Genomic DNA, 26,538 nt, shown 5'->3' with positions numbered 1-26,538 from the left:
AAGTCCAGCCACAAATAGTCCTTTGGAATCCGCTAGCAGGTAATCCACCTAATGCATATTCCTTGATTCTCTTCAGGCAGTGAAGAGAAAGGACCTTAAAGTCAGCCAGGTGGCAGAATTGGCATTTAGTCTTGATCCCTCCCTTGAGGTTAGGGTGAATTCCCACAATTTCCCAGCATCCCCCCTATGAATATTATACGCAAATTTGGGTTATTTTAATCAGTTCCTGGGCACTTGTCTCTTGTACACAGCTATCAGGGAATTATGTTAACATCTCACAGAAGGGTTAGTCTCCCTCCACCCCACGTACCTTTCCTGACTGCTACTTCATCCGGAACAAGGATCTAAAGTTCTCACCTTAAATGTAAGAGGATGATGTTAGACTAATTCAGATCCATGTAGTGACTCTATACGGTTTTGTTCTAGCCTGCTTCCTGGGCTGCAGGTTCTCGTTCCTCTGTGATGGGATGTACACCCTGTCACATACGTTCCTCCTTCTTTGAAGGACCCTAGGTTCATCGTTAGCTACTCTCTCATCATCTGCCCAGGATCCCTTCCTGGATATATAGTCTGCATTGGCGTGCTCCCTACCGGCCAGATGCTCCACTGAAAAGACATAGGCCTGAAGCACCAGATACCATCTCATCAGTCTGGTGGTGATGTTTTTCGTCAGGCCCAACCATGTCAGTGGAGCATGGTCAGTCACTATCATGAATTGCCTTCCTAATAGGTAGTACCGAAGAGTCTCGATGACCCTTTTGACAGCCAGGCACTCCTTTTCCGTGGTGGAGTATTTTTGTTCTGTTTCTGAGAGTTTTCTACTAATATACATGACTGGGTGTTCTTCCTCCCCTTTTCCTTAGCTCAGGACAGCCCCAAGCCCTACCCCAGAGGCGTCCATTTATTAGGTAAATTTCTGCCCAATGTCAATGTTTCTTAGCACTGGTTCCTTACAAAGGGCTTCCTTTAGATTTTTAAACGCTTGCTCCACAGTCCAATCCCAAACCAGCTGGTTTGGCCGGGTGTTCTTTAATAGGGTCATGAGAGCAGCAGCCTTCCCTGAAAATTGGGGAATGAATTTTCAGAAATACCCTATCATACCCAGGAAGACCCTCAGTTGTTTCTTTGTCCAGGGTACTTTTTGACTTTCTGGACAGGACCGGCAGTATTCCCTTACCTCCTCATAAACCTTTGGCCAGAAGAATCATTGTATACTGCAGGCCACTGTCCCATGCTCCCCCAAAATGACCTTCCAATGGGTGTGCATGGGCTAGGGTCAGCAGGGTTCTTCTAAACACTTCAGGTATTAATAGTTGTACATGTTCCCCCTTTTCTTTTTTATTGACTACCTGATACAGAAGGTTATTCCTCCTAATAAAGTGTGGTTCATTATTGGCCTCCCTGTCCCCAGGATCACTTACTTTGTCCCAACATTCTGTCAGTGAGGGATCCCTTGCCTGCTCCTCTGGAAAACAATGAAACTGATTCATAACTTCCTCTCCCAAAGCTTCTACCGTACCTGGAGGAATTAACCCTTTCCATTTCTCAGCTCTTCTTTTAATCCTACTTTTCCTATTCTTCCCCAGTTCTTTGACCACATTCTGTGCAGTAAAGGGGAATATTTCTCCTAACTGAAACCCTTCTGGTTCTGGTGGGGAATAATCACTGACTCGCATGGACATGCACGCCTCCTTTGGGGTAAGGACTGCCTTCATCCCAACCCAGTCTCTCCCCGGATCAGAGGAAAGGGCAATTTTTCTACAACTTCTATCTTTTGGGGCTGTGTCCTTCCTTCCCAAGTTACCCCTATCTTATAGATGGGTTCCTGTTTGATGTGTCCATGCACAAATTGTACTTGTACAATCCCACTAAAGTGTCTTTCTTTGCTTCCTATTTGTAGGGTCCTGGCTAAAGCTCCAGACATGAAGGACTGATTACTCCCAGCATCTAACAAGGCTTCCAGAATTACTCCAGTCACTCTTACCTCTGTCTTTATAGCCTGGCCCTGACTTCCTGGGACAAGTGATGACTGCACAGATATGGACAGCTCCTTTTCGGGGGTTAGGAGTCCAGTCTCTTTTAAAATGTCCCTGTACTCTACAAGTGTAACACCTATAACTGGAGCATGTTTCTTGGCAGGGATGACTGCTCACGCTGTCCCAATTTACTTTGTCCAGTTCCCCAGATAAAGGGTCCTCCCTTATCCTTATAATCCCCAGCCTTCTCTCTAGGGTTTTTAGTTATTATATTTTTTCCTGCTAGGGACGTTTGGGATTTCTTAAGGGTGGGGAACCCCCTGTTTCTGACTCCATCCTTATTTAGCCTCCATATATTTCTCCACCAGCAAGGTAGCCTCCTCAACTGATCCTGGTCCTTGCCTAGTAACCCAGGATTTTACAGGAGATGGTAAAATGGTCAGAAATTTTTCCAAGACTGTGAATTTGAGGGGATTTCTGGGCAGGTTCCAACCCTTGAGAGGCTGAATCCATCAACCGCTGTACCACTGTCTGAGGTTGATCCCCTTTCTGAAAGGTCTGGGCCTTAAACTTCCTGCGATAGATTTCTGCTGTGAGGCCCAATCTATCCTGAATAGTGGCCTTCACTTCTCTATAGTCCATGGCCCAGGTGGTATCTAAAGCTCTGTAAGCAGCTTGGGCCTCCCCTATTAAATAGGGTGCCAAAATGACTTCCCATTGGTCCAAGGGTCACTGTGCAGCCATGGCCACATGCTCAAAAATAGTCAAAAATGCCTCTGGGTCATCCTCCAGTCCCATCTTAGTAAGAGACAGCCCACTAGGCCAGTCTGCCCGAGAGAACCCAACTACTCCATCAGACCACCTCACCTCAGAGTCCTGTTGGTTCTCTCGGTTCTGCGGTCCAGACGCAAGGTTGTGCAGTTCCAAGGCTTATGTCTCTAACAACTGCAGCAATGGTCGCTTCTGTTGTACCTGCTGCTCAAGGGTCTTAGCCAACCGGAGGTCCATTGCCTCTTGCTGGGCCTTCATTAGTTCAACGACCCATTTCATGAAGGCTTCCGACGCCATCTTCCTGAAAAAAATCGAAGCAAGTGCTGCTTCTCAAACTCAGGGCTTTTAAGTATTTGGCTTCCACCCAAGCCCTCTGTAGAACCCTTACTTTTTATCCTCAGCCTCTAACCCCGAGGTACTCTTACCAGCAGTACAGGTGAGCCTGTGCTCTGCAAGGATCCTTGGGCTATTGGTCACTGCATGTGGTCCGGTTGATCCCACTCCTGATACCACTTGTCATGCTCTGCCCACCTGAAAGGATGGGCTGAGTATCCAAAACCAAAGCACTGTCCACCCAAAGGTGTGGACCGAGTATCCAAAACTGAAGAACCGTCCACAATTCCCCAGCATTCACCTATGTATATTATATGCAAATTTGGGTTATTTTAATCAGTTCCTGGGCACTTGTCTCTTGTATCCAGCTATCATGGAATTATGTTAGCATCTCACAGAAAGGATAATATTCCACCGTCATCTCCCACATAGCTTCCATGACTGCTACTTCCTCCCGCACAGGGGTCTAAAGTTCTCACCTTAAATGTAAGGGGATGCTGTGAGACTATCTCAGATCCATGTCGTGACTCTATATGATTTTGTTCTAGTCTGGTTTCTGGGCTGGAGGTTCTCTCTTCTCTATGATGGGACATACACCCTTTCACAATCATGAAGGAGCAAAAGGGACACTCAGGAAGCTTAGTCTTTTCAGGTTGCTCAAAGGCTGCTTTGAGACAATTACAGATTGTGCAAAACAGTGTGATAAGACTGATCTTTTCTCTTGGTTAGTTTACTTCTATAACCCCTTATATGTTAGAATTGCATTGGCTCCCAATTGAAGCATGGGTGAAATTTAAATGAGAGAATTTGGTTTTTAAAATGTTGTATGGCAGATGTGATTAATGAGTACACAAATTAGTGAGAATAACTGAGGCTCTAAAGTTCTAATATAAATAAACTATATGATGAGTCCAGTAATAATGCAAAAATATATACTTTAAAATAAAATGATGAAATGACTTCAAAACACCCAAACGCCTACTGCAACTTCGGCGTCTTTCACTGGAGTTGTGGTATTCATCATATGTCTAAAAGCCTCTTAGCACACTATTTTTTTGGTTTTATTTTATTTGCTTATCCTTTATTCAAACAATTTTTATTTTTACTTATTTTAAAATTACTCTTCCTTGACAACTTGTTCTGCTTATTGAAGAATAGTCCTCTGTTCCACTTGGACACATCAGAAATGCTATCTGACATGTGGAGGGGCATAATTGAACGGGGATGACCATCTCTAAGGGACGTCCCAGGAAAGGGGTGGGGAAACCAATATTATCGAAACAAGATGGGCGTCCATCTTTTGTTTCAATAATACGGTCAGGGAAGCCCAAATCTCAACATTTAGGTCGACCTTAGAGATGGTCGACCTAAATGTTGAGATGGTCGACCTTAGAGATGCGAAGATAGCCAATAGAGTGGATACCCTGGAGGGAGTTGAAACCATGAGAAGGGATCTCCAAATGTTAGAAGAATGGTCAAGGGTCTGGCAGTTAAAATGTGGAGGGGCATAATCGAATGGGGCGAACAAGTTTTCCTGAGGGCGTCCGCACAGGACGGCCCCGTGAAGGGGCAGGGAAACCACCATTATCGAAACAAGATGGGCGTCTATCTTTCATTTTGATAATACGGTCGGGGACGCCCAAATCTCAACATTTAGGTCGACCTTAGAGATGGTCGACCTAAATGTTGAGATGGTCGACCTTGGAAATGGTTGTCCCCGGTTTTCGGCGATAATGGAAACCGAGGACACCCATCTGAGAAACGACCAAATCCAAGCCATTTGGTCATGGGAGGAGCCAGCATTCATAGTGCACTGGTCCCCCTGTGTTCAATTAGAAAATCATGGGATAGGAGGCAGTATCCCGATTAAAAACTATTTAATGGACAGAAAACAGACAGTAGGTTCAACTGGTCAATATTCTTAATGGAGAAGGGTAAATATTGGGGCTCTCCAAGGGTCTGTACTGGGACCGCTGCTTTTTAACATATTTCTATAGTTCATATAGTTCTGGAATCACTACGTCCAATCTCGTGCTAAAAAATAAAATATTTTTCAGTGTGAGGGGCATGTTTGGGGGTGAAGAGTAGGCGTGCCCTGCACTAATTGGTTAGCACAGACATACTGCCGCATGCTGCCGATTATCATAAGGTTAGCACATGAGCTCTTACCACCCTTCATGGGACGCCCTGCAAGGACGTCCTCCGGAAAACATGGGCGCCCCATTCAATTATGCCCCTCCACATGTCATCAGCAAATTTAATTGCTTCACTAGTTACTCCCATCTCTAGATCATGTATAATTTATGTTAAAAAGCAAACTGGGAAACCCATTATTATTGTGTTCTCCAGTTTGTTAGTCTCCCTAATTTCTGATAACATTTTTATATCTGTATTCATCCTGGCCAGGTGGACAGAAGTACACTCCTATAACTATCCTTTTCCCATGGCCTTCCATAACATATGATGCTACAATTCCACCAATTCGATCCACTCTATCACTACAATATAATTTGTACCCTGGTATGACAGTGTCCCACTGGTTATCCTTCTTCTCAGAGATGCCTATTCTACCTAATTTTTCATTTAGTGCAATATTTTCTAACTCTCCCATCTTATTTCTTAGCCTTCTGGCATTTGCATATAAACATTTCAAAAAAATGTTTGTTTTTACTATTTATATCTTGCTCAGCAGTTGACAAGTGATAATTTGCAATCTTGAAAATCTGTCTGCTTTTTATTTAAATACACCTGATCTACTATGGTCTCTATTGCAACCTCTCTATTGGGATACCCTCTCTTCCCTGTTTTACATATAGTAAATGACGGCAGATAAAAACCTGTACAGTCCATCCAGTCTGCCCAACAAGATAAACTCATTTTACATGGTATGTGATACTTTATACCCGAGTTTGATTTGTCCTTGCCATTCTCAGGGCATAAACCATAGAAGTCTGCCCAGCACTGTTCTTGTTCTAAAAGTTCTGAAGCTTAATGTCGATGCCCCTTAAAATTTGCACTCTAGCCCATCCCTATCTATTCAGTCATGATCAAGGCATAGACCATAGAAGTCTGCCCAGTCTGCCCACCACTGGTTTTGCTTCCCAATTACCGGTGTTGCCGCCCAATCTCTGCTAAGATTCTGTGGATCCTTTCCTTCTAAACAGGATTTCTTTGTGTTTATCCCATGCATGTTTGAATTCCATTACCGTTTTTATCTCCACCACCTCCTGCAGGAGGGCATTCTGCGTTTGGTGATCTTTGAAAGATACCTTGTTCCAAACCATGAACTTTTGAATTACTGTCAGCCTTCTCCCAGTTTCTAGTTTAAAAGCTTTTCTATCTCCTTTTTAAATGTTGATGACAGTAGCCTAGTCCCACCCTGGTTAAGGTGGAGCCCATCATTCCAGAATAGGCTCCCTTTTCCACAGAATGTTCCCAGTTCCTTACAGATCTCAAACCTTCCTCCCTGCACCATCGCCTCATCCACACATTGAGACTCTGGAGCTCTGCCTGTCTCTTAGGTCCTGCTTGTGGAACAGGGAGCACTTCTGAAAATGTTACCCTAGAGCAGTGATAGTGAACCTATGGCATGCATGCCAATGAGGGCACGCAGAGCCCTCTCTGTTGGCACGCGCGCCGTCGCTGGTCCGTCCGCCCGCCTTCCCACCCACCCACCCACCCACCAAGCACCAGGCCGGCGGTCCCTCCGAGCATCAGGGCCCCCCCTCTCCGAAATTTAAAAGACATAACCTGGTCAGGGTTAAGGCGGCGTCGGCAGCGGCAGAAAAAAGTGTGTTGTTTGCTCGGCGCGCCTTCGGCCTTCCCGTCTGTCTCTCAAGCTCTGGTCCCGCCCTCATTTCCTGTTTCAACAAGGGCGGGACCAGAGCTTGAGAGACAGAAGGGAAGGCCGAAGGCGCGCTGAGCAAACAACACACTTTCCGCTGCCAACACCACCTTAAACCCAACCAGGGCTGCCTTTTAAATTTCAGAGGAGGGGGGCCCTGGTGCTCGGAGGGAGGGATGGAGGCTGGGTGCTGGGTGGGAGAGAGGCCTGCCTGATGCTGGATGCTGGGTGGGAAGAAGGCCTGATGCTGGGTGGGAGAGAGGCTTGGTGAGAGGGAGGCCTGCTGCTTGGTGGGAGGGAGGCCTGATGCTGGGTGCTGGGAGGGAGGGAGGCCTGATGCTGGGTGCTTGGTGGGAGGGAGGGAGGCCTGGTGGGAGGGAGGCCTGATGCTAGGTGCTGGGAGGAAGGGAGGGAGGCCTGGTGCTAGGTGGGAGGGATGCCTGGTGCTTGGTGGCAGGGAGGCCTGCCTGGTGCTGGGAGGGCAGGGAGGCCTGGTGCTGGGAGGGAGGGAGGGAGGGAGTGGTGCCTGGTGCTGGGTGGGAGGGAGGGAGTGATGCCTGATGCTGGGAGGGAGGAATGCTTGATGCTGGGTGGGAGGGAGGGACGGGTGCCTGGTGCTGGGTGGGAGGGAGGCCTGGTGCTTGGTGCTTGGTGGAAGGGAGGGGTGCCTGGTGCTGGGTGGGAGGCCTGGTGCTTGGTGCTGGGTGGAAGGGAGGGGTGCCTGGTGCTGGGTGGGAGGCCTGCCTGGTGCTGATAGAGAGGGCGGGAGGGAGGGCAGAGGGGAGAGGACGGTGGCTGGACATGGGTGGTTGGAGGGGAGAGGAGGGTGGCTGGACATGGGTGGATGGAAGAGAGGGCAGGGGGGAGAGGAGGGCAAGAAATGAAGAAGAAAGGAGGAAAGTAAAGAAATAAATGGAAGGGAAGCCCTGGAAACGGAGTTAAGAGAACAGATAGAGAGCAGCAGATTCAGAGACTCGGACCAATATGGATAGAAAAACAAAATCACCAGACAACAAAGGTAGAAAAAATCATTTTATTTTCATTTTAGTGTTTGGAATTTGTCCAATTTGAGAATTTCCATCTGCTGTCTTATTTTGCACTGGGTATAGTGGAGCTGTAACAGCTTACAGAAATGATTTATAATGAAAAAAAATCATGTTATTTTTTCTCCTATACTAGTATAATATTTTCAATGATGTCTGTTTATATGCGCCATGGCTGGTGTAAGGGGTGTGGCTTTCATAGGGGTGGAGTCATATGTGGTGACCCCGCCCATAATGAGTACCGGCACCTGCGATAAATAATTAGATTTTGGGTTGCTGTTTGGGCACTCGGTCTCTGAAAGGTTCGCTATCACTGCCCTAGAGGATCTGGATTTGAGCTTTCTACCTAAGAGCATACATTTGGCTTCCAGAACTTCCATCCCACATTTTCCTATGTCATTGGTACCCACATGTACCAAGACAGCCGGTGATGCATGAGGTCCGCCGCTTTCGTATCAGGCAGGAAAGTGACCAGGCGATCCTCATGTCCACCAGCCACCCAGCTAGCTACATGCCTAATAATCGAATCACCAACTACAACAGCCATCCTAACCCTTCCCTCCTGTGCAGAAGCTCCTGCAGACAAATCCTTGGTATGAAAGGATATTGCATTTGCTGGTGGGCTGGTCCTGGCTACAGGATTATTTCCACCTTCACCAGTGGGATGCTCTCATTTTAGTGGACCTTCCTCCTCCAAGGCATCTCACAGGCTGCTAGACTGGACGTGGGACTTCTCTGCAACATCCCTGTAGGCCTCCTCTATGTTCCTCTCTGTCTCCCTTAGTTCCTCTTAAGTCTGCTACTCTAGCCTCAAGAGAACAGACTCATTCTCTGAAAGCTAGGAGCTCTTTGCATCGAACACACACAATAATCAAGTAACAGTTTAGCAATTTGTAGCCCTCTTTAAATGCTCAGTTGATAACTGTACTAGAGTAAGATTTATTCAAAAATCCAAAGTAGCACAAGAAGCTGGGATGACAATGTTTGCAGGACAAGCTCACCAAAAACGATTGAGCCAACAGGGATGTGTCTGGTTGGCCTTCCTTAAATAGGGTCATTGATAAGATATACCTCTTACTGGACTCCTTTATTGGCAGGCTGCTACTACTTGTACTACTTGTGCTACTACTTGTGGTTATGTTGTCCACTAGCTCCCAATTGTGTTGTTTTACTCTATAACTTCCACTCCTCCAGATAATGTTGGCAGCCCGAAAAGTATTTTAGAGTCCAGTTTGACCTGTGCAAGGAATCCCTGGCAACCTCTACAGTCACTGGTGGTAGGACAGGGCACACCAATCCAGGAAGGAGTTTTGTTGTTTTAGGGTGGATATGGAGGTTTGTTGAAAGTTACTCATGAAGGGCCTCTGGGTTTATTTGTTCTTGGATCACAAAAATAACATCTGCTTGAGCTTTGGCATGGATCTATTAGATACTACATGAAGAGGAACATTCACATGTCAAGGATAGAACATGGAGAATTCCCATAGTATTCTACCATAGGCTTCTTGTAAAACAGGTGCAGGATGCATGTATAAGTCTCTCTACATTGTGAAAGCTTGGTGGATGAATGCTATGAATTATAATATGTAAATTTTGCCATGGGAAGTAACAGTCCAATTTTTTTGGGTGATAGTTAGAAAAGCATCGTTGATATTACTCTAAGGCCTGGTTTGTATATTCTTTTTGTCTGATAGATTGTGAACAGTAGGTTGAAGACAAATGGATCTATATGTCTAAAAGCTTCATTACATCTCTCCAGAATTATGCACTGAACTTGGTACACTGATCTGAGACTGTGTGAGAAATCAATCTGTGAATATGGACCAGACCAGTATATCTAACATTTCACATATAGATGAGTGGCAGTCAGCAGCAATGAAGTGGACCATCTGGAGAATGAGTTTAACTAGAAAAATTGTTGATTTGCCTTGCATTACCAGTAAGCCAGTGAGGAAATCCATTCCCAGGGTTTAGAAGGTGTAGGTAGCAGCATTAGTAGTCCATGGTGCTATCCCACGGCATTGGAGCCGACTCTGTGGGTGCTGTGGGTGCTTGAGCACCCCCAATATTAAGAAAATTCCTTGTATGTGTCCAGGGAAAGGTTATTTCCATTGGACTTAGCACCCCCAACAATTTTGAAAAGTTGGCTTCTATGTCCCACGGTACCTTATTTTGAGTACAGACTTTACAGGACCCAATATTTTCTTGGATATTTTGTCCCTACCCTGGCCACCAGAAGCATGTGCCAATTAATTCTCTGGTCCTACGAATTCCAGCGTGATCTGCTTGTAAGGTATCATGGAAGCTGCAAAGTACTTCCAAACGTGCTTGTACCCTTGAGTATACCAAGCTTGTCTTTCTTGTACAGGAGTTGTTGATACCAGTTCCAACCCATCTTCTCTCCCAATCTTGTCATTCCCCATTCCCTGCTGTGGGTCTTGTGCAAACTCACCCATACATACTCCAGGATATCCATTCTATAGGTCCCAGGAGGAAGTCTTCTGAGTGGAGGATTGTGATAGGAAACTTGGGTTAGGGTGCAAGATCTCCTTCTTTCTAGAAGAGGGCATTGGCCTTGTTGTTTGGAGTATCCAGTCAGTAGGCAAGACAAAATCAAAACAGGCACCAAAAAGCAACCAGTATACTTGCCTAGAGTTCATATTTTGTGATTTCTTGTTAAACTCCAGATTCTTATGGTCCATGTAGACCTTGATTTGGCAGCATGCTCCCTCAAAAAGGAATGGATTTAACTCATACTTATTTCAGTTGTAGCTCTAGGAGAGTTATATTCAGGTACAGTAGGTAGTCTTTTCCCAAGAGGGCTTACTATCTAACTATTTTTATCTGAAGCAATGAAGGGTTAAGTGATTTGACCAAGATCACAAAGTGACAGTGGTTCTCAGCCTGCTGCTCTAACCATTACACTACTAAGGTGGTGCCATTCTTTGAAGGCAGTTTTAATGGCCAATAACTCCTTGTCATTGATTTAATTTTTCACTGCTACAGTCAGCTTCTGGTAGTAGAATGCAAATGAATGGAGAAGATTCCCAGTGTCTTCTGCTGGAAAAGTAGAGCACCTTGCTCTTCTGGAAGCATCAGCTTCCACTATAAAGGGCTGTTCTGGATCAGGATGGGAATGGAAGTAAACACGATCTTGAGGCTATCAAATGCCTAGTGTTGCTCTAGGCTCCACTTGAATGGGATCCTCTTCTTCAGGATGTCCTTTTTGGAGCAGTTGATAAAATATTGATAAAACCGCTTCTCCTTGCAATGTACTCATATGCCAGATATCCAGGTGAAAATACTGGCTTCCTAAAATAAGGCTCTATACATTTATGTGAGATACATTTCATTTCATTATACTTATATACCACTAACACCACAGGGTTCAAAGTGGTTTACAATGTGAAGACATAACCAGGGCAAACTGCTGGGGAGACCTATCAAACAAATTTCTTAGTAAGTGAAGTCTTTAATTTTCTTTTAAATGTGTAATTGCAGGTATTTACTTGTGCAAATAACAAATAGGGCTTTTTAAAATAAAGGCCGTAAACTCTTTTTTTTAATGTGGCAAAGTCTAATAATGCAAAAGTTAATAAATCTCAGCACCCCACTACTCTACATAGCACTGTGTAATACTGTATATGCAATGCAAAACACTCTTGCTGCAAAAATGTTTATTCACACTAATGCACCAAAGTCAGTTTATTCCTTTGAATTTCTGTTTGTAGATGGTTTAATTGATTGTATGGATCCTGATTGCTGCTTACAGACTTCCTGTCAAAATCAGCCTTATTGTCGAGGCCTACCTGATCCTGAAGACATTATCAGCCAAAATCAGCAATCGCCATCTCAGCAAGCTGCCAGATCTTTTTATGATAGAATCAATTTCCTTACGGGACCTGACAGCACCCATGTAATACCAGGAGATAGCCCTTTCAATAAGAGGTAAATTTGTCACTGTTTTACAATTGGTGGGGGGAGGAGTACTTTTATAACTGCTTGCACTGTTGAAAATGTATTCATGTACTTCCACTCTACAGGTTTTGAAGGATTTTCAAAGTAAAAGTATGCATATACTTTCACTTTGGAAAACTATCCCAGGAAAAATAAGGTATACTTTTATATCTACTAATTTGTGCAGATAATTTTTCTGAGTAAATATGTAAGCCAAAGTATGGTTGTAGTTCTAAACCCCACCCCGACCCTGCCACCCAGAACATTTCCCCCTAGAGGAAGTAAATGATACCACATGCATACTTTTACCCACACCTATTGCAAGCAATTGTATTAAAGTCAATTACCATGGTCATTCAGTTTTGCCCATTGAAAAAGCTTTGAAAATTACTCTTAGGCTGCCTTTTTATAAAATTACTCCAGTGTCAGAGTTGGGAAGAATGTTGCCTCTTTTATAAAGGTCCCAAATTGATGCACAAAATATTCAATAATACCTAGGAGTTTATAAGTATATTACCACAATAATTAAATCTACTGACCTTTTTAACTCATTAGTGCCCACTGTTCTCATATAGGAACAAATCAATTTGTTCCCATGTGGATTCTTATGGGAACTTTGGGCACTAATGGGTTAAAATAATGCAGGTTTTAAGCAGAGCTGTGGAGTCGGTATAGCAAAGCTTCGACTTCCAACTCCTCTGTATTTTTACATTCTGACTCCTACTGATATTAGGCTTTAATTTTTTTGCTCTGGATCTAAGAAGGAGCTGATGGCATGGGGGTAGGCATAGGAGAAATGGAAGCACAGTGGTCCAAGCTGAAAGCTGCTATAAATATGGCAACAGATATTTATGCTAGGAAAGTAAACAAAAACAAGAAAAACAGGTTAAAAAAAAGCCTATATGGTTCTCCAAACAAGTGGCTGAAAAAATAAGGGCTAAAGAGGCTGCATTCAAGAAATACAGATGAACATAAGAAAAGGATCATGGAAAAAAGATTATCAGATTAAACTCAAAGAATTGAAGAAGTAAATACAGCTAATGAAAGCACAGGCAGAAGAAAAAAATGGTTAAAGATGTAAAGAGAGATGACAAGACCTTTTTCAGATATATTGGAGAAAGGAGAAAAGCTAGGAATGGAATTGTAAGACTGAAAGATTCTGAGAATGGATATGTGATGAGGATAAAGTGAACATACTAAACAAATACTTCTCTTTGGTGATCATGAAAAAAATCCTAGAGAAGGACCGCAGTTGGCTGCCGAGGGTATATCTGGGAATGGAGTTGATATTGCACCGTTCATGGAAGAAAGCGTTTATTAACAACTTGAAAATCTGAAAGCAGACAAAGCTATGGGGATGGATGGAATACATCCCAGGATACTAAGGGAGCTCACAGAAATCCTGGTGGTACCTCTTAAGGATTTATTTAATAGATCTTTAGAGATGGGAGAGGTTTCGTGGGATTGGAGATGAGCTGATGTGGTCCCTCTTTACAAAAGCGGGGACAGGAAAGAAGTGGGGAAACTACAAGCCGGTAAGCCTTACGTCAGTGGTAGGAAAAATAGTGAAGTCCCTATTGAAGGAAAAAGTAGTTAACTTTCTAGAATCCAACAGGTTGCAGGATATGAGGCAATGTGGCTTTACCAAAGGAAAATCCTGCCAAACAAATCTGATTGATTTCTTTGACTGGGTGACCAAAGAACTGGATAAAGGACATGCGCAGATGTAATCTACTTGGATTTCAGCAAAACCTTTGATATGGTCACTCACAGAAGACTCATGCATAAGCTTGAATGGGCTGAATTTAGGACCCGATTAGAAACTGGTTGACCAACAGCCAGCAAAGGGTGGTGGTTAAATGGAATTCACTCAGAGGAAAGGAAGGTCATTAATAGAGAGCATCAGGTGTCGGTACTGGGGCCGATTCTGTTTAATATATTTGTGAGAGACATTGTTGAAGGATTAGAAGGAAAAATTTATCTTTTTGCAGATGGCATGAAGATAGCCAATAGAGTGGATACCCTGGAGGGAGTAGAAACCATGAGAAGCGATCTCTAAAAATTAGAAGAATGGTCAAGGTCTGGCAGTTTTTAATTCTCTATACTTAAGAAGCCTGTATTAAATTTCAATAGATGAATCAATAATTTACTAAAATATTTTTTCAAATAATTTAAAAACTCCAAATTTAAAGTACTTTAAAGTGATTGGTGCCCACAGTGATCACAGATAAATGATTTTTATTTGTGGTGAACGGATTTTTATGGACTGATTATTGAGAGCTGCGTTATATCACACTATTTTGAATTAATGGTTAGGGGTTTTCCCCTAATATAGAGTAAAAGCAGGCAGGGTTGGACATTCTGGTGCATTGAACACCATTGAAGATCACTCTTCAAATGTGTGATATTATGATCACTGTGAGCACTAATTATTTTAAAGTACTTTAACTTTGGAGTTTTAAAATAATTTGGAAAAATATTTTAGTAAACAATTGATTCATCTATTGAAATTAACCATGTTTCTTAAGTATATAGAATAGATACTTATAGAAACCAAAGCCAATACGGTACCCCAGAATATTTTGAGAGTTAAAATTTAATGCCAAGAAGTGCAGAGTGATGTACTTGGGGTGCAGAAATCCAAAGGAGATGTACCATTTAGGAGGAGAAAGATTGATAAGCACAGCTCAGGAGAGGGACCTTGGGGTGATTGTTTTATTACCTTGAGATCCTCGGACACAATGTGACAAAGTGGTGGCCATGGCCAGAAGATATTAGGCTACATAGAGAGGGGTATAACCAGCAGAAGAAAAGTGGTGTTGATGCCCCTGTACAAGGTGTTGGTGAGGCCTCAACTGGAGTACTGTATTAGTTTTGGAGGCCGTGTCTTGCCAAGGTCGTAAAAAGACTTGAAGTCTGTCCTAATTAGATTGTAAACTCTGTCGAGCAGGGACTGTCTCTTCATGTTCAAGTGTACAGCGCTGCGTATGTCTAGTAGCGCTATAGAAATGATAAGTAGTAGTTTGCATCACAAAACATATGAGGAGAGACTTGAGGACCTGAACATGTGTGTACCCTGGAGGAAAAGAGAGATAGGAATGATATAATACAAATATATGAAAGGTATTAATCTACAAACAAATGTTTTCCAGAGACCGGAAGGACATGAATTAGGGTTGCGGGGGGGGGGGGGGGGGGGGGGAACTCAGGAATAATTTCAGGAAGTACTTTTTCACAGAGAGGCTAGTAGATACCTGGAACACCCTCCCGTGGGAGGTGGTGGAGATGAAAACAGTAATGGAATTAAACAATGTATGGGATAAACATTTCCAGCCCAAACTCTCTTTTCCACCACAAGTATGTAGAAGAATGGGGAAGCAGTTATTCTTGCTGTCCCCACTTCCAGTGTGTCTTTTGCTAAGCACAGGGGCATCAACACCTCCTTTCTTCTGCTGGTTATACCCCTCTCTATGCAGCCTAGCATCTTCTGGCCATGGCCACAACCTTGTCACATTGTTTCATCACCTTGAGATCCTCAGACACAATCACCCCTAGGTCCCTCTCCTAAGCTGTGCTTATCAATCTTTCTCCTCCTATCTGGTACATCTCCTTTGGATTTCTGTACCCCAAGTGCATCACTCTGCACTTCTTGCCATTAAATTTTAACTCTCAAAATATTCTGGGGTACTGTATTGTCTTTGGTTTCTATAAATATCTATTCTATATACTTAAGAAACCTGTTTAATTTCAATAGATGAATCAATAGTTTACTAAAATATTTTTCCAAATTATTTTAAAACTCCGAATTTAAAGTACTTTAAAGTGATTGGTGCTCAGAGTGATCACAGTACTCATATCATCATGCACTCTTTTGAATAAGGTTTTGTGCTTTGGACGTTTTGTTTTTGGTCCATTTTCGAAAAAAAACCTGAATAAGTGTAAAACATAGAGATTCATGCCATCACCGCCTTGAGTGAATTCCTTCAAAAAGCGGTAAATAAATCCGAATAAATAAAATTGGGATGTAGGAGGATCCAACAATTTAGTAGACTGATCCCCCAGACATCCCAGGACAGCAGCTGGGCACCCTAGAGGGCACTACTGCGTACTTCATAAAAATGTTCCCAGGTATACATCTCACTTTTGCTCCCTGAGCCCCCCAAAACCCATCCAAAACCCACACCCTTATGGGTGAAGGGGGTCACCTATATGTGGGTACAGTATGGTTTTGTTGACTTTGGGAGGGGTCACAGTTTCTACCACAAGTGTGACAGGTAAAGGGAGATAGGGACCCGAGTCCCCCACACCATTGTGCACTGCACCGACCACTACACTACTCCAGGGACCTGCATTTTGCTGTAATAGAACTGGCTTTAACATCTGAGGTTGTCATAGAGGCTGGTAAGTCATATTGTTGTTCACATTTTTGGGGGGGTGAGAGGGGGTCAGTGACTACAGGGGGGGGGTATTGAGGGGTCACACTTGATTGTCTCCAGTGGTCATATTATTACTACTACTATTACTTATCATTTCTATAGCGCTACTAGACGTACACAGCGCTGTATACTGGACATGAAGAGACAGTCCCTGCTCGACAGAGCTTACAATCTAATTGGTCATCTGGTCATTTAGGGCACCTGTTTGTGCCTTACTCTCTATATTAACAGGTCTATCTCAGAATGTCTTAGCTTTAGTCCTGGACGGTTTTGTTTTGTTCCATTATAACTGAAAAATGTCCAAGTCTTAGGAATGCTCAAATCCCACCCTTACGTCGCCTCTGACATGCCTCCTTGAGATTCGGACACACTGCAGAAGAACAGCATAGAAAAATGTCTGAAAAATTGGTTTTGAAAATACTGATTTGGATGTTTTTGTGAGAAAAACGTCCAATTGCTGCTTTTTGCCACTTTTTAGGCGTTTTTTTTCTCTTTCGAAAATGAGCCCCAGTGTCTAGCAGTGTAGGTACTGTTTGTTGCCGTTATCATTAAAAGTTTAATATAATATGTTTGTATGTGGGGTTGTACATTGAAAAATCCTAGTTCTGTTCTGCACCTGTTGCACTCTTATGTTCTTGGGATTACTGCTGTTTTCTTGTTGTAATGCTCTCTGCCTTAACATTGTGGATTGATTACCTCTATTGTTTCTATACTGGTAACGTATTTCTTGCTTTCTACACAATATCCGCCTTGTGTATTTATAAACTGTAATCTAAATAAAAAGAAAAGACTTGAGGTGCTGTGTTTACCTGTTTTATTGATAAAGATATATTGCATTGTTTTCTTAGGTGTTTATCCAGCTTATTTTCGAAACAGAAAGACGCCCATATTTCAACCCAAATCGGGAGATGGGCGCCTTTCTCCCGTGGGCGCCCAAATCGTTATAATCGAAAGCCGATTCTGGGCGCCTCCAACTGCAGTCTGTCATGGAAATGAACAAAGTTGACGGGGGCGTGTCAGAGGTGTGGTGAAGGCGGGACTGGGGCGTGTTTATCGGCTAAGGAGAGATGGGGGCGCGCCGCCGATAATGGAAAAAAGAAGGGCGCCAGAAGCGAGAATTTGGGTCACTTTTTCTGGACCCTTTTTTTTACGAACAAGTCCCCCAAAAATGCCCCAACTGCCCAGATGAGCACCGGAGGGAATCGGGGATGACCTCCCCTGACTCCCCCAGTGGTCACTAACCCACTCCCACCAAAAGAAAAACTTTAAAAACTTTTTTTGCCAGCCTCAAGTGTCATACCCAGCTCCATCACAGCAGTATGCAGGTCCTTGGAGCAGTTGTTAGTGGGTGCAGTGGACTTCAGGCAGGTGGACCCAGGCCCATCCCCCCCCCACCTGTTACACTTATGCTGGTAAATGGGAGCCCTCCAAACTGCCCCCAAAACCCACTGTACCCACATCTAGGTGCCCCCCTTCAGCCATAAGTGCTATGGTAATGGTGTAGAGTTGTGGGCAGTGGGTTTTGGGGGGGATTTGGGGGGCTCAGCACCCAAGATAAGGGAGCTATGGACTTGGGAGGTATTGTAATTTTTTTTTAATTGTTACAAGTGCTCCCTAGGGTGCCCGGTTGGTGTCCTGGCATGTGAGGGGGACCAGTGCACTACGAATCCTGGCCACTCCCACAACCAAATGCCTTGGATTTGTTCGTTTTTGAGCTGGGCGCCTTCGGTTTCCATTATCGCTGAAAACCGATACTGCCCAGCTCAAATCCGCCCAATTCCGATGCATTTGCCCGGCACCAACCATATTATTGAAACAAAAGATGGACGCCCATCTTTTTCGAAAATACGGTCTGTCCCGCCCCTTCGCGTATCCGTTTTCGGAGATAGGCGCCCATGGAGATGGGCATTCGCATTCGATTATGCCCCTCTATGTAGTTTAGGTGTTGGTATTCTTGAAAAAAACTGGGTTTAAAACTGAGTTTAGAATATGTAAAGTGTCATGCATAATGGATGCCAGCTAGTGCAGCCTGTGTTACTTAGAAATCCATTCTCAGGTGCACACGAAAGTATAATTTATCACTAAGAATGTAACTGGTATGACTGAAATCTGTATGCCTTGTGCCCCTCTCACCCCCCACCCATTCAACATACCTTCAGTTTACAAGATTGTGTGTCTCAGATACGGTGATTATATCAGAAAATAATATTAATACATTTGGATCAGGGCCACCGAGGGGGGGGGGGCAGGGGGGACAAAATTCCCTGGGCCCGAGCCTCCAAGGGGGGCCCGGTGCCAGGGTCAGGCCGCCGACGCTGCAGTTCCCGGTCTCATCTGCCTGCCTCCTCGGCTCCGGGCCTCCTGCATTCAAAGCGGCAGTCGAAGATCGCCTCTCTTCGGGCCTTCCCTACCTGTGTCCCGCCCTCGCGGAAACCGGAATTTACATCAGACGAGGGCGGGACACAGGGAGGGAAGGCCAGAAGAGAGGCGATCTGCGACTACCACCTTGAATACAGGGGGCCCGAAGCCGTAGAAGCAGGCAGGTGAGACCGCGGACTGCAGCGGCAGAGGGAGCAATGGGGGGGCGGTAGCATCAGGGGCTCATGATACTTCAGTTGGGAAAGTGTGGTCATAGTGGAGAAAATGTTTGGGAAATGATTGGTCTTACCTCAGGGTTCATGTTACAGACTTTGGGGCACTTCTACTAAACTTAATTTGTGGTTTACCACATAGTAACTACTAGGGCAGAGCTGCGTTAAGGGGCTTTATGGTAATTTAGAAGTTATCGTGCAGTAAACTGCACATTAAGTGTTTTTCTTGTCAGGGGCACAGGCAGAGACTGGGCATGGAAGGTGTTTGGCAGTTAACGCACTGCACTTACCATGCTCTGACTAATGCAGATTTAATGCAGGACCACATACCACCTCCTCAGTAGGAGTCTCTAGGTGCTTCTGCATTAAACAGGAGTGGGTACCACACATTAATCTGAAAAGAAAATACTGGTACAAGCACAGAGGATTTCTGAAGGAGAGAGAGAGAAGGAAATGTAGAGCTGAACAGTTGAGGTGGACTAAAGAGGCCATATGGTCTTTATCTGCCGTCATGTTGTATGTTTCTGTGACACAAACAGTTATCTGTTTTTTGCCACGATGACCTTTGTTCAGTTAGCTGATTTAGGTTAACATGTTTAGACATATGTCAAAGAAAGTAATGAGTATCCAAACATCAGAAGGAAATACAGAGATATGCTTTCAAAGCTCAGCTCAATAAATAATATAAATCATGAATTAATGCTAGAGATCTTCTAACTGCATGGTGGTGTGATTGCATAAGCTCTTTGACTGGTGCTTTATGAAGCAGTAATGACTTGAAAATAAACCAGCAGCTGTAAGAAGGTACTTTGTGTCTCGCTGAGCAAAGGAAGATGATTTACACTAGAACTCCTGGGTCTGCAGTAATTTAACAACATTAATGCAGTTAGGCACAGCAGTTTATTAAAAGTTGCAGCACAAATGTGCCTTGTTGCCCATTTAAATCTTTCACTTCCTGGGTCCCCACAGATCTGCAGATTTTCTCAAAATTAATTGGGACTCATACTTTGTGTTATGCAAGTGCCAAATATTTAATGTATAGAAAGAAAGAGCAATGAGTTTATATCCAAGAACTCTTTACTAAATTATTGGGCTTGATAAGTCTACAAAGCAAATGTTGCAACAAATTAAAAAGTAGGAAAAATCTGCAGGCACCTAGAGAATGTAAATAATGCACAGTTAAAAGGTAGCAGTATCTTTGAGAGGGTTTCAGAACTAATTCTGTAAATATCAATTGATTGTACTTTATTATTGAAGTCCCCCCAAAACATTGTGCTATTGACCATCTGAGCAGAGCACATATTCTAATTTTATTTCTTTTTTTTTCTTCTGTCTCCTTCAGTCTAGCATCTGTTATTAGAGGCCAAGTTCTAACTGCTGATGGAACGCCACTCATTGGTGTTAATGTTTCCTTTTTACATTATCCAGAATACGGATACACAATCACACGGCAGGATGGAATGTAAGTTTTCAACCAAAGACTTGTAGCATCAAGGTATTAATAAGCTGGGCCACAGGAAACATGGGTTCAGTGGTGACACCCACTGGCCAAACATAGGTTGCATGCAAGCTAGGCTTGAAAGAACCACAATCTGTGGACCTTGTCCAAGGATTATCACTTTGATGTCTGGGCTAGATTTCAGTGGTTTGTGTGTGTGTGTGGGGGGGGGGGGGGGGGGGGGAGGGCATGACAGTGCTACTGAATTTGTAATATCGTTGAATTTGAAGACAAAAAATGAGCAGGAAGAAACCCATGAGACTATATATATATATATATATATTCATAAGGTAACTGTATGATTATTTTGAAAGCATAGTAGAACATATTTGTTTATATTACACTTATCTAGGTGAAGCACTATATATATATATATATATATATATATATATATATATATATATATATATATATATATATATATATATATATATATAAATATAATCAAGTGCATAAAACCAACAATAGAAACAAAAACAAATAAAACCAGTCTTATAAACTTGGGCTGTACTGAATACTTGTATTTGATTCAATTCCACACCGATTAGTTCCCTGAATATATTATTCATATTCAGATGAATAATGATATAAATTCGAATACAAATAATCCAGTGCTCTACTGTGCTAAATCCTACTGAAATAAACACTAATCTCTTATTTCACGTTACTTCTTTTATTATTTATATTATAGCTCAAAGCCCATTATTCGTATTCGGTATTCAGATTCAGCCAAATAATATTTTTAATTATTCGTATTCAGCTGATTAGTAAAATATGCTATTCAGTACAGCTCTAATAGCATCTATCAACTATGTAAGCCTACACATCAACCAGTCAAAGCTGCCTCTGAACCAAAGGCCTATATATATAAAAATACGTTTTCAACTTCCTTTTGAAATTACTTCACACATTAATTCATGCGTAAATACTGCCTTGATTTCTATCACTTTGTCATGAAAAGTAAGGATTTTTTTTTTAGGTAAATGTAGTATAATTTCTGTGGTATCTGTTTAAGGATAGTAGAATGTATATTGGGATGTTTTGAATAATGAATTGCTTTTCCTTAGGTTCGACTTGGTATCAAATGGTGGTGCATCTCTAACTCTGTTGTTTGAAAGGGCACCATTTCTTACACAGTATCATACTGTCTGGATTCCCTGGAATGTCTTTTATGTCATGGACACGTTAGTGATGAAGAAAGAGGAGAATGACATCCCTAGTTGTGATCTAAGTGGGTTTGTGAGACCAAATCCTATCATTGTATCGTCACCTTTGTCTACTTTCTTTAGATCTTCTCCTGAAGATAGCCCTATAATCCCTGAAACCCAGGTAATGTGTTAGAACAGATTTTTTTAATATATAAAATCATACTGCTCATAAAAAAGAATTTAAACTACTTTTGTTTTTAAAAAATCTAACCTAGAAGAACATAGTCACACAAATTGAAATCCAAAAATAGAGAGTAACTGCTTCTATATCTTAGATCTTGTTCAGTATATAGCTTTTTTTAATAGGCAAAGAATGGAGACAGTTCTTTCTGGATAAGACCCTAAGTTGCCCATTTTAAATAGGTCATTGAGATTGGAATTGAGACATCTATGTTGGGATGTGCTCAAGTTTCCCATATTTTAGAAAAGAATGCCTAGTTGGACCCAGGTTAAATACATCTATATTTGCCGGGACACCAGGTGGGAGGAGCAATTTTACAAATCTAAATGTGGTTAAAACCAGCATCTTTGCTCATGACTGTATTACCTTGCATTTATAATTGTAGTAGGTATATTTTGGATTACTTAATGTGGATTTGTACATTTTCCAGCTGGTACAGAATTCAGCAGCAAATTTGATTTTTAATGTTCCTAGATAAGAATGTGTCACTCATATGTTGGTTTCTTCATATCACACTGGATACCAGCTGTAGCAAGAGTAATGTTCAAATTACACCTTCCTCTCCTTTTGACAGTAACTTTAAAAAAGCAGCAGATAGTACAGATTTTGTGGTTGCAATCATATTGTTTATTTGCTATTCCTTCTTTGAGGGTAGCAAAGAAATCATCCAGTAGAAGCTGTGCTTTCTTAATTTATGGCCCACAGGTTTGGAATCTTAAAAAGAATCATTGCACACTGAAAATAATGTTAGATTTTTAAGACAAATTTGAAGTACATAAGTATTGCCACCCTGGGACAGACCAAAGGTCCATCAAGCCCAGCATCTTGTTTCCAACAGTGGCCAATCCAGGTCACAAATACCTGACAAGATCCCGAAAAAGTTCAATACATTTTATGCTGCTTATCCCAGAAATAAGCGGTGGATTTTCCCATGTCAATTTAATAATGGTCTGTGGACCTTTCCTTTAGGAAACTGACCAGAACTTTTTTAAACCCCGCTAAGCTAACTGCTTTTACCACATTTTCTGGCAACGAATTTCAGAGTTTAATTACAAATTGAGTGAAGAAACATTTTCTCTGATTCGTCTTATAAGTACATAAGTAATGCCACACTGGGAAAAGACCAAGGGTCCATCGAGCCCAGCATCCTATCCACAACAGCGGCCAATCCAGGCCAAGGGCACCTGGTAAGCTTCCCAAACGTACAAACATTCTATACATGTTGCTCCTGGAATTGTGGATTTTTCCAAGTCCATTTAGTAGAGGTTTATGGACTTGTCCTTTAGGAAACCGTCTAACCCCTTTTTAAACTCTGCCAAGCTAACCGCCTTCACCACGTTCTTCGGCAATGAATTCCAGAGTTTAAATACGTGATGGGTGAAGAAACATTTTCTCCGATTTGTTTTAAATTTACTACACTGTAGTTTCATCGCATGTCCCCTAGTCCTAGTATTTTTGGAAAGCGTGAACAGACGCTTCACATCCACCTGTTCCACTCCACTCATTATTTTATATACCTCTATCATGTCTCCCCTCAGCCGTCTCTTCTCCAAGCTGAAAAGCCCTAGCCTCCTTAGCCTTTCTACATAGGGAAGTCGTCCCATCCCCACTATCATTTTAATCGCCCTTCGCTGCACCTTTTCCAGTTTCACTATATATTTCTTGAGATGCGGCAACCAGAATTGAACACAATACTCAAGGTGCGGTCGCACCATGGAGTGATATAATGGCAAGATTTTCCATACGTTTCCTAATAATACCCAACATTCTATTCGCTTTCCGAGCCACAGCAGCACACTGAGCAGAAGGTTTCAGTGTATTATCGACGACAACACCCAGATCCCTTTCTTGGTCCGTAACTCCTAACGTGGAACCTTGCATGACGTAGCTATAATTCGGGTTCTTTTTTCCCACATGCATCACCTTGCACTTATTCACATTAAACGTCATCTGCCATCTAGCCGCCCAGTCTCCCAGTCTCATAAGGTCCTTCTGTAATTTTTCACGATCCTGTTGCGAGTTAAAGACTTTGAATAACTTTGTGTCATCAGCAAATTTAATTACCTCGCTAGTTACTCTCATCTCTAAATCATTTAGAAATATATTAAAAAGCAGCGGTCCTAGCACAGACCCCTGAGGAACCCCACTAACTACCCTTCTCCATTGTGAATACTGCCCATTTACTACTTTGTAGCTTCATCGCATGCCCCCAGTCCTAGTATTATTGGAAAGAGTAAACAAACGATTCACATCTACCCGTTCCAATCCAATAATTATTTTATAGACCCCTATTATATCTCCCCTCAGCTGTCTTTTCTCCAAGCTGAAGAATCCTAGACACTTCAACCTTTCCTCATAGGGAAGTCGTCCCATCCCCTTTATCATTTTCATCGCTCTTCTCTGTACCTTTTCTAATTCCACTATATCTTTTTTGAGATGCGGTGACCAAAATTGAACACAATATTTGAGGTGCGGTCGTACCATGAACTGATACAAAGGCATCATAATTTCCTCATATTTGTTTTCCATCCTTTCCTAATAATACCTAACATTCTATTTGCTTTCTTAGTCACCGCGGCACACTGAGCAGAGGGTTTCAATGTATCATCAGTGACAACGGTGAGATCCCTTTCTTGGTCGGTGACTTCTAACTTGGAACCTTTCATTACATAGCTATAGTTCAGGTTCCTCTTTCCCACGTTATTACTTGCTGACTTACAACATAAGTTTGGCTTGCCATACTGGGTCAGACTGAAGGTCTATCTAATCCACTATCCTGCTTCCAACAATGGCCAATCCAGGTCACAAGCACCTGTCAGAATTGTAAAATGTAACAAAATTCCATGCTATCAACTCCAGGGATACATAGGGGCCCTTTTACCAAGCCACGGTAGGTCTACCATGGGCTTGGTGCAGCAACTCGTACTTACTGCAGAAGCCTCGTGGTAGTGCCCACTCCCACATTTCCGGAGCAAAAAAAATTATTTCTAATTTTACCGTGCCAGTGGCTTACCTGGCGGGCAGCATTGTGCACTGCCCGGTTAACTCAGGGTTAGCGTGGGAGTCCATACCACCTTCTAAGTAGGAGGCGGTAAGGGCTCCTTCCCCCGCCCCTCTGGAAATGACCGCCCTGCAAGTGTTACTCGTACTGCACCACAGTGTCTATTTGTTTAAAGTCCTTTTACTGGTGGTGGTAAAAAGAGACTTCGGCTTCTGCACTGACGCCATCGCAGTAGTTCTTTTACCTCTACTTGGTGGAAGGACCCCATGTTGCTTTTCCCTGGGTCTACCCTAATAAGCAGTTTATGGACTTTTCCTCCAGGAACTTGCCCAAACCATTTTAAACTCAGATTAACTAACTGCTTTAACCACATCCTCTGGCAATTTGTTCTAGAGCTTAACTATTCACCGATTGAAAAAAAGATTTTCTCCTGTTTTAATTTCATATAACTTACAGTGGCCCCTAGTCTTTGTACTTTTTGAAAGAGGAAACAGTTGATTAATGTTTATGTATTATACTCCACTCAGGAATTTGTAGACCTCTATCATCCCACCCACCCCCCGCCTTACTTGTCTCTTCTCCAAGCTGAAGAGCCTTAACCTCTTTAGTCTTTTCTCATATGAGAGTGGATCTATCACCTCGATCATTTTGGTTGCCATTCTTTGTACCTTTTCCTGTTCCTCTACATCTTTTTTGAGATATGGTGACCAAAATTGTACATAGTACTCAAAATGTGGGTTCACCATTGAGCAATACAGAGGAAATCTTCTGCTCAAAAATGCAACATATTGTCCACAATGACCCCTAAATCCTTTCCCTCAGTGGTGACTCCTAATGTGGAACCTAGCATCATCTAGCTATAGTTTGGGTTATTCCCAATGTGCATCACTTTGTATTTGTCCACATTTAATTCCATTTGTTATTTGGATGCCCAGTCTTCCAGCCTCCCAAGGTTCTCATGGAATTTCATACAATCCGCATATGATGTAACAACTTTGGAATAGTTTTCATCTCATTTGCAAATTTGATCACCTCACTTATTGTCCCAATTTCCAGATCATTTATAAATATGCTAAAAACACTGGTCCCTGTACAGGTCCTTGTTACATTCTACTGTTTACCTCCCTCCATTGAGAGACTTGACCATTTAACCCTGCTGACTGTTTTATATCTTTAAACCAGTTCCTAGTTCATACCAGAGCGTTGCCTCCTATCTTAGGTGTTTGAAAGTGGTAAGTTTCTTTACTGCATAAAAGGCCCTTGAGACCTATTCTTGTAGTGTCTGATAGTAAGTCCATTTAGAGTAAGCACCCCCACTTCCCCTGGCAATCTGGCCTTCCTTCACCCTCAACCTCCCCCCCCCCCTCCAAAAAAAAAATTATGCAGTCAAATTATTATCTGTGGGTGAATATGAACCATTGCAGGTGATTGGTTAATATTTAGTTTGTCAAGTTGCTCTGCCACATCTTCCAGTTTCATACCTATTTGCATCAATGTCTCTGAATCGTCTCCTTTAAAGACAGTTTCTAGCATGGGTATCTCCCCAGCATCCTCCCTAGTAAAGACAACAGCAAAAGAACTCATTTAATTTTCTACTTTTTCCCTGACCTCTCATCACCCCCTTAATTTGAACATGTCCATCACAGGAAAGGAGGAATCTCTCTCCAGATACATTCTGGACCCCCAAAGATAGGGGAAT

The 26,538-nt window shown here is 42.7% G+C and overlaps 1 protein-coding gene across 3 annotated transcripts in view; it reads left to right on the top strand.

The window, feature by feature from the left end:
• The window catches only part of TENM3 (teneurin transmembrane protein 3), a 582,976-nt gene that overhangs the window by 441,720 nt on the left and 114,718 nt on the right, over positions 1-26,538 (top strand). For all 3 annotated transcript variants that reach the window (XM_030191520.1, XM_030191518.1, XM_030191519.1), the window contains exons 13-15: positions 11,699-11,915; positions 20,294-20,413; positions 21,517-21,778. In XM_030191520.1, the coding sequence (XP_030047380.1) occupies positions 11,699-11,915; positions 20,294-20,413; positions 21,517-21,778 (599 nt within the window). The remainder of the gene's footprint in view (positions 1-11,698; positions 11,916-20,293; positions 20,414-21,516; positions 21,779-26,538) is intronic.

Source organism: Microcaecilia unicolor, chromosome 2 (genome assembly GCF_901765095.1).
Source record: "Microcaecilia unicolor chromosome 2, aMicUni1.1, whole genome shotgun sequence".
NCBI lineage: Eukaryota > Metazoa > Chordata > Amphibia > Gymnophiona > Siphonopidae > Microcaecilia > Microcaecilia unicolor.
This window is presented reverse-complemented; position numbering and strand designations above follow the sequence as displayed.